An 8,033-nucleotide genomic window follows, 5' to 3' on the forward strand; every position below is an offset into this window, starting at 1 on the left:
AATTTCCACGCGCGTCTCCATATTGTAAACAAAAACGAAAGTAAGTATATGGGGGACAACTCCAAGTAATTCACGATTATACTTTTAGTAAGTTTAAAAACGAAGACAGAACACTCCCCTTCTGATATCGCCCAGATATCACTATTCAAAGATAAATAATATATACATTTGTCCGTTTATCGTCCTTAATTGTAGCTTACTTTTCATTTAACCCAGATTCCAGTAATACCAATTCCGTTATCGGACGCAGGTAAGTCGTTTGTTTTCCATCCTTCATGATACGAACTTCGATTTTCCTTACCACCTTATCTTCACTTGGAAAGACACGCGTTACTATTCCGATAGACAACATCATTTTCTGAAATATTTGGAATAGCAGTTTGCCATTTACGACTAGTTTGTAATGTCTGTAAATACTCCCACCGCCACTTGTTCCAAAACATTTCGGCCATCACTTGAACCCGTTTCCATTGGGCCTTGTACATATCGCTTATGTCCAAGTTGCTTGAGAAGTCATTTGTCGAGTCCGTCTTGTGAGTCAATAGAGTTGAAGGTGACAAAATTTCAGGTGACTCGGGATCACTTTAAACTGAAACAATCGGGCGAGCGTTAACAATGCTACACACTTCAGCCATCTGAGTAGAAATAACTTCTAAGGTTAAATCCTTTGGTTTAGTTTCCAGCATTACTGAATCCAAGATTCTTCTAGTTGTCCTTATCATCCTTTCCCACACTCCCCCCATGTGTGAGGAATGTGGCGGGTTGAAAATCCAAACACTTCCCTTTGCAAGTAAGAAATCTTTCACTGGACCATCTTCAGTATTTATGAAATATATTTCCAGACTATCTGTTGATCCGACAAAATTCGTCCCATTGTCAGAGCGAAATACCTTGACATTTCCCCGGAGAGCAATAAATTTCCTTAGCCAATGTATGAACAAAGAAGAGCTCATGTCAGTAATCACTTCAATGTGTACAGCTCATATTGTCAAACAGGTGAAAAGTACCGCCCAACATTTACTATGGGCCAAGCCACCTCTTGTTCGTCTTGCGACTACACTCCTCCAAGGGCCAAATACATCTAAGCCAACGAATGTAAACGGAGGTGCTGGTGTAAGACGTTCCATGGGTAAGTCTGACATTTGTTGAATTTGCTCGAAGTTTGCGACATTTGAAACATTGAAAAATCACAGACGATATTAGTCGTTTTCCGCCGACAATCCACTTCGTACAGCACCTTCAGTGAAGTGTCTCCCTTGATGGAAGACCAACTCGTGATAATATCTAACTATAAGCGTAGCAAGATAATGCTTTCCTGGTATAATAATGGGAATCTTTTCATTAGAATTGATATTAGCTCTAGTTAATCTGCCTCCTACACGGAGTAATCCATCATTGTCAAGGACAGGATTCAAGGTAAGTAACGAACTGTTTTTAGACACACAAGAATTTTCCTTTAGAAAAGAAAGTTCGCTTTCGTATACTTCACTTTGAACGATACGGATAATGAATTTCTGATCTTTTTCAAAGCTATGAACTGATTTGCAGTCTACACAACTATGCCATCCATAAAATGTTCCTGAGCCATAAACGGATGAAAGAAAGTGCTTCAGTCTTGCGATTGCTCTAATGCCATCCATGACGAGAATCTTTCAAAGCGTTTCGATCCTAATTTTGCAATGTGATATACATTTGTTTTGCTAACTGAAACTAATGGCCGTATGTCTTTATCAGTGTCTATATTTTCCAATGGGAAGTCCAATATAATGTGCTATGTGGAAATGCCGTAGTCCACATCCTTCCTTCTCAACATATCTGGTCCCAGCAGCCATGGACTGTTCTCGATCTGAGAGGCATGTGAAGACCTAGTAGCATAGTCTGCACGATTTAAGTCCGTACGAATATCCATTGATCGGGCGTCGACACACTCCTGATCCGTTCTACCCTATTACTGACGTACTTGAAAAATCTTCTACTTTCGTTGTGAATGTATCCTTATACGACTTATACTATCCGAATAGAATATTACTTTATCGATGTATGTATCCAGATGGTTCTTAACTATCGCATACAATTCAGTCGCTAGAACAGCCGCACACAATTCTAGACGGGGAATAGTATGACTGTGTATCGGTGACACCTTAGCCTTTCCAATAACAAACTTGACTTCTGTTTCTGCACTACTAGACTCAAATATCCAACAGCAGCTATAACTTGCTCAGATGCATCGCATAGTTCTTTCTTTACAGCTGATGAGAACCCTTCCTTTGCATATGTACGCGGAATTTGTAAACCACTCAGATCCTTTAATGAGGCACGCCATGTTTCCCAAACCGAACGATGTTCTTCTGGTAATCTTTAGTTCCAGAAATAAGCTTGCGAAGGAACATTTTGCCTTGTACTGTTATGGGTGCCAAAAATCCCATAGGATCAAATAAACTGTTTACAACAGATAATATTCCTCGTCTTGTGTAGGGTTTTTCCTCCGTTGCTATTTCAAACCTGAATGTATCCGAAGCCAGATTCCAGCATAGACCTAAACTTCGTTGTACAGGTAAGTTTTCCGGTTCTAATTTGATGTCCTTCAAATCTTTAGCTAAGTCATCGTTAGAGAATGCAGACATTACTGTGACGTCGTTCGAGGCAATTTTATGTAACCTTAAGCCACCGTTTGTTCTGAGTGCTTCCTGTGTTCGTCTCATGAGATCAATAGCCTGAGAACTAGTTGGTCGTGAATTTAACCCGTCGTCGACGTAGAAGTTCCGATCGACGTACTCCTTAACATCCAAATTCAGCTTCGGAGATCTCCGCAGTTCTTCTCAGTCTGAATGTGTCAACTGCTGGCGATGGTGAATTTCCAAAAACATGAACTGTCACTCGGTAGTCCACAAGTTCCTGATCGGGATAATTATCCTTGTACCATATGAATCGCCAAAATTTTTTATGTGTCTCTGTTACTCGGAAGCAGTAAAACATCCGCTGTATATCTGCTGTTATGGCAATAGGTTCCTTCCTAAAACGAAGAAGCACACCCAACAATTTGTTTCTCTTCGGAAGATATACGCCAAAAACTGGAAGATACCAACACTTTTCTTGTTCGCCTACTGGCGGCGCCAACTCTGCATGCCATTGTTCTAGTATGCCTTGCATGAATTCAGTGAACTGGGTTTTCTTAAGAATATCCTTTGTAGTGTTCTATCTAGATTCCTTGCTCTAAATAACGCATGTACATGGTTATTATGTAAAACAGATCGTGGAATTCGAAAAGGAAGTGGTGCTATCCAATGACCATCCTGATCTTTGCGCATATCCTTGTTCATAATTTCCAGAAACTTTCTATCTTCTACTGATAATCCTGTTTCGTTGTCTTCTTTTGTCCTTTCAAAAATGGTTACTCCAAATGAATCGTCTGCGTCATGCAAAAAGTGATCGTTTGGTGTTTCTTCCATAACTTTAGGACAAGGATTGAAGATCGACTCCCTTCCGGTACCAGCTACAAATGTTTTGTTGACATTAACTACTTCTGGGACATGGACTTTTCCCAAACATGTCTCGCCAATAATGACCCATCCTAATGGTAATTTTTGGGCATACGGAGATTTCCTATGACCAATGCGTTGATCCAACACGTGGTAAGCCTCTGGTAAATCCCTTCCAGAAGAATTGATGAAGTTTCCCTCCAGACTCGGGATAAAAAAAATGTCATTTAGATGAGCGTATGCCTGTGCTACCTCCTTTGTAGCAATTTCATCTTTCTGGTCGGGAATTTGATTGCATTCTATCAATGTATAGGGAGTTCTAACTTCGATTGTCCATTTAACGATTCCACAATAAAGTTGCAAGCTCTTCTGCCTGAAGTGAGGGTAAGTCCTGAACAGGTAGATAAAGTGTATTCCAAAGAATTTCCATTCAATCCAAAAATGTCAAAAAATGTAGACCTTGCTAGTGACCTGTTACTTTGGTCGTCTAGAATTGCGTAAGTCCTTATGGCTTCTTCTGGCTTACCATTCGGGTAGACATTTACGAGTAAATTCTTTGCACAAGATTTTCCACTGAAACCCTCACCACATATTTGCGTACATTTAGATGACACATCTGCGTCTGACTCTTCAGTCTTCCCTTCGTGATTGGAAACGGGTAAGGAGCGTGTTGCGTTTTCTATGTGCATAGCCGTTACGTGTCTCTCGCTTTCACAGTCGGAGCATTTGATCATTTCCTTGCAATCACTCTTCATGTGGTTGCTTGTTCCACAGCACCTTTAACATATACCGTTCTCTTTTAAAAATTTACGACGTTAACTTATAGACGTGGTTTTGAATGCCCGACAATCGTTCAATGTGTGACCGTCCATTTTATGAAATGAACATTTCTTCTCAAAACTTTTAGTGTTCAAATCTGAATTCGATGAGACATCTGTCTTTCTCGTTGAAATATAGGACCTGTCAGCTGTGCTCTTTGATAATGTCCTACTTGTTTTATCGTACTGATTAGTTGTCTCGTAGATAGAAGAACGAAGGGTCGTTTTTTATCCTGCTTATCTCTCTAATAAATTCCACAAATACAAAGAAGGGTGGAAATGTGACATCATGCTTCCTTTTATATTTCACTGCATGATTGGTCCGCTTCTCTTGAATGACATAAGGTAGCTTGTAAACAATTGGCAAAACTCCTGTTGAAGAGTCGAAATAAGCTAATGACGAGCTGTACTTTTCATTGCATTTAGTAGATTCAATTTCACTCAAAATATCCGTTAATTCATAAAGTTTTTTATGGTCTCTATTTGATAGTTTAGGAAAGTTCGTTAACTTAGATTTCAGTGTTGATTCTACCAATTCTGGACTCCCATATCTCTCGTCTAAATGCTCCCAGATTCCTTTGAGTCCTCTTTGTGGATCGCTGTGATTTGATGCTCTAATACTTATATTTTTACTTGATTCCGGACCTAACCACTTTATCAGTAGATCTAGTTCTTCGTTGGTGGTTACAGCTAGCTCATTCATAATACTTAAAAATGTGGACTTCCATAGTGTGTAAAATTCTGGTTTGTCGTTAAAACTAGTGAGACGTGTAAGTAGAAGATCCTTCTTCAGTAAGAATCTGGTAAACTCTGATGTGAGAGACTGTCCAATACCTGTAAAGGCACCATTATCGACTGTTTTATCATCTCACGGTTAAATGGTGTAGAATTGACATTCATGAGGCTGTTGAACTGTAAATTGTAAAGGTGGTTGATTTTTGTGATTGTCATTTTCAAAGAATGGACTCAAAAGAGGTCCTCGTGGAGTAGGCTTAAAATCAGGAAATTTATATGGCTGTGGGGTGCGAATAGATTCTTGTTTATCTACCATTTGTTCGATCGCGCTTTGAGTTTCCTTGATCTGATTTTCTTCATTAGGAAGTGAGTTTATATACTGTTCTGTGCGCTTAGCTGTGTCTACAACCTGAATTACATTATATTCTTCAAGTGACAGTTGTCTTTGACTCCCTTCTATTTCTTCCAATTCGAGGGCTGCTAGTTCTGCTTTGGCCCCAGCTGCTTCCTTTTGATGTGCAATTAGCCCTAAATCTGCCTGTAAGTCTGCCTTTGGGGTGTTGCATTTCCATTAGAAACGTACTGCTGTTCCTCCAAAAGAGCTTGTTTTTTGAGAATCATGCCATCCTGTTCAGCATATTTCAATTTTGCAGCTTCGACTTCGGCTCGTTTTCTGACAATAACAGAACTCCTTTTTGAATAACTTGAATGATTTGAAGAATGTCTACTGTATGAATGTCTAGAAGGTGGCTTTAAGCGGGACAGTGCACTGTCAACTATCATCTTGTGTGCCTTCTGGATCGAAAGGTGAGATTCCATCTCCAATTGACTTTCTTGAGTATTTGCACGATGAAGAAATTCCATGAAATCATGTGATAAGTTGTTGTATTTGTCGTACACATCAATCAATGCATCACGAGTCTCTGTCATACCTTGGAGGTCATGAGGATTGTCTACTGCACTGACAGTTTGTTCGACCTTATTCCATACTTTCTGCAACTTTTTTTGATGTGTCTGAATGTTTGCTTGAAACGTTTCTTGGCCATGTTCTGTTAAGTTACGAATCCTTTTCCCTTCAAGATCTCTGGTGTTTTTATTTCCTGAATGTGACATTTTGAATTTTCAGATCTAAACCATGTGTGATTTTGGTGTGTACATGTATATACAAATTTACAAGTGTTCCAACATAGAATGAGGTGAAATACTGTGTAGGCTTGACAAATAGTCCCTTCCTGTATAGTATTCTTGGTCTGCTTCCTTGTTATATGTGAATGAGTCTTTTTACTGTACTGCCTGTTACAAAGTCGTTTTGCAATAACAATAAGCTAACCAGTTGAGTTAAATACTTTAATCCTCATACATTATGGTAAAAAGCTACAAAAAAAAAGAACATCATAAGTACATATTTTGTACAAGTTATTGTTAATTTGGCATTCCATAAAATTGTTTTTTGAACAGAGTTCCACTGTGTTAAATATTTCACACAAAATCGGGTGAGTATAGTACAGGTAGACCTAGGTTTAATAAATCAATATGTAAGTCTGTTTATAAGGAAAGTATCAACCAGTAGGGTAATAATTCAAGGTAAGTTTTTGATGATTCAAAGTAGGTCTGAGCCGCCGTAGCATTCGCGCTGCTATGTCCAACGAAAACATAATTTATAACAGATTACGCATAAGAAGGATGTAGTCTATTTCAGATAAGTTCTAATAACTGTTAGATGTCGTATATTACTTACACTGTGCTGGCATATAGCAAGAAACAAAAACGAAAGTAAGTATATGGGAGACAACTCCGAGTAATTCACGATTATACTTTTAGTAAGTTTAAAAACGAAGACAGAACAACCTGAATAATTTCACTATTGTAACCTATAATGATTCTATTCTGTATTTTAGATCACAACAGAAGGTAGGAGAAAATCGTTTGAAAACGATGTAAGATCTCGTCACATGGACAAAATCTGTAAAATATATGAAAATCGTCTTCAGACGCAGAAAGCCAGTGTGAAAGAATTTGCTGAAATTCTCTATAACGACCAGTATAAAGTCTTGTATTGTCAAATTCCTAAAGTTGCCACCACGAATTGGAGACGCGTGTTTTTGATTCTATCTGGAAAAATGAACACTACAGATCCGAATAAATTATCTTCTGTTCAAGTACACGATTCTTTAGATGACCATTTAAACTACCTTAGTGATCTAGACCCTCAAGAAATTCAATTTCGCTTAAAGAATTATTTAAAATTTATGGTGGTTCGGGAGCCGTTCGAACGCCTATTATCTGCTTATCGAAATAAACTTGGTGCCGGAAGCAGTAAAAATTATTATTTTCATACGCGTTATGGAAAGGGAATCATTAAAAAATTCAGAAAAAATCCGAATAAAAAATCTTTGGAGAATGGACACGATGTGAGCTTCCGTGAGTTCATTGAGTACATTATAGATCCAGAGAGAAAAGACCGGTTAAACCCACACTGGGCCACATATCACGAACTGTGTCTACCCTGCATTGTGAATTATAATTATATATTGAGGTACGAGTCACTGACTGAAGACTCGGATAAAATTATTGAGAAATTGGGTGCTTCGGATATTCTGAAATTTCCATCTCGATCAACTGCCTACCATCATCCAAAAACCTCCACATTTATGTATGATTTTTATAAGACTCTCCCCAGTAAGATCATGTCTAAATTAATAGACTTCTATTATCTAGATTTTGCTATGTTTAATTATACTTTACCTTCGGTTTTAAAGAACTTGACAATGGCACACAGTTTTTCCTAACCAAATAAAACGACATTGACTCTGTAATGTTATCTTCCTCAATAAGAAACGTCGAATGCATAAGTTGGAACGCTGTTCACTCTGAATAAATAAGTCTCGTATGAGGCAGTGGATCGTGTTAATGTGGATTTCCTTTTTCTCAAATAAACTTAAACAGGTGTTTTCATCCATCATAAATCTTCTTTAAAATTGACATATGGCTATCAGTATGC

General features: G+C 38.3%; 1 protein-coding gene across 1 annotated transcript; it reads left to right on the forward strand.

The window, feature by feature from the left end:
• Positions 1–7,056: 7,056 nt before the first annotated feature.
• On the forward strand, positions 7,057–7,791 carry LOTGIDRAFT_66253 (hypothetical protein; the record flags this gene model as incomplete). Its single annotated transcript, XM_009059550.1, has 1 exon — positions 7,057–7,791. A coding segment is annotated over one exon (735 nt), but the record flags the coding sequence as incomplete, so codon positions are not given.
• Between the last annotated feature and the right edge of the window lie 242 nt (positions 7,792–8,033).

Source organism: Lottia gigantea (genome assembly GCF_000327385.1).
Source record: "Lottia gigantea unplaced genomic scaffold LOTGIsca_4, whole genome shotgun sequence".
In the NCBI taxonomy this organism is placed as follows: Eukaryota; Metazoa; Mollusca; class Gastropoda; family Lottiidae; genus Lottia; species Lottia gigantea.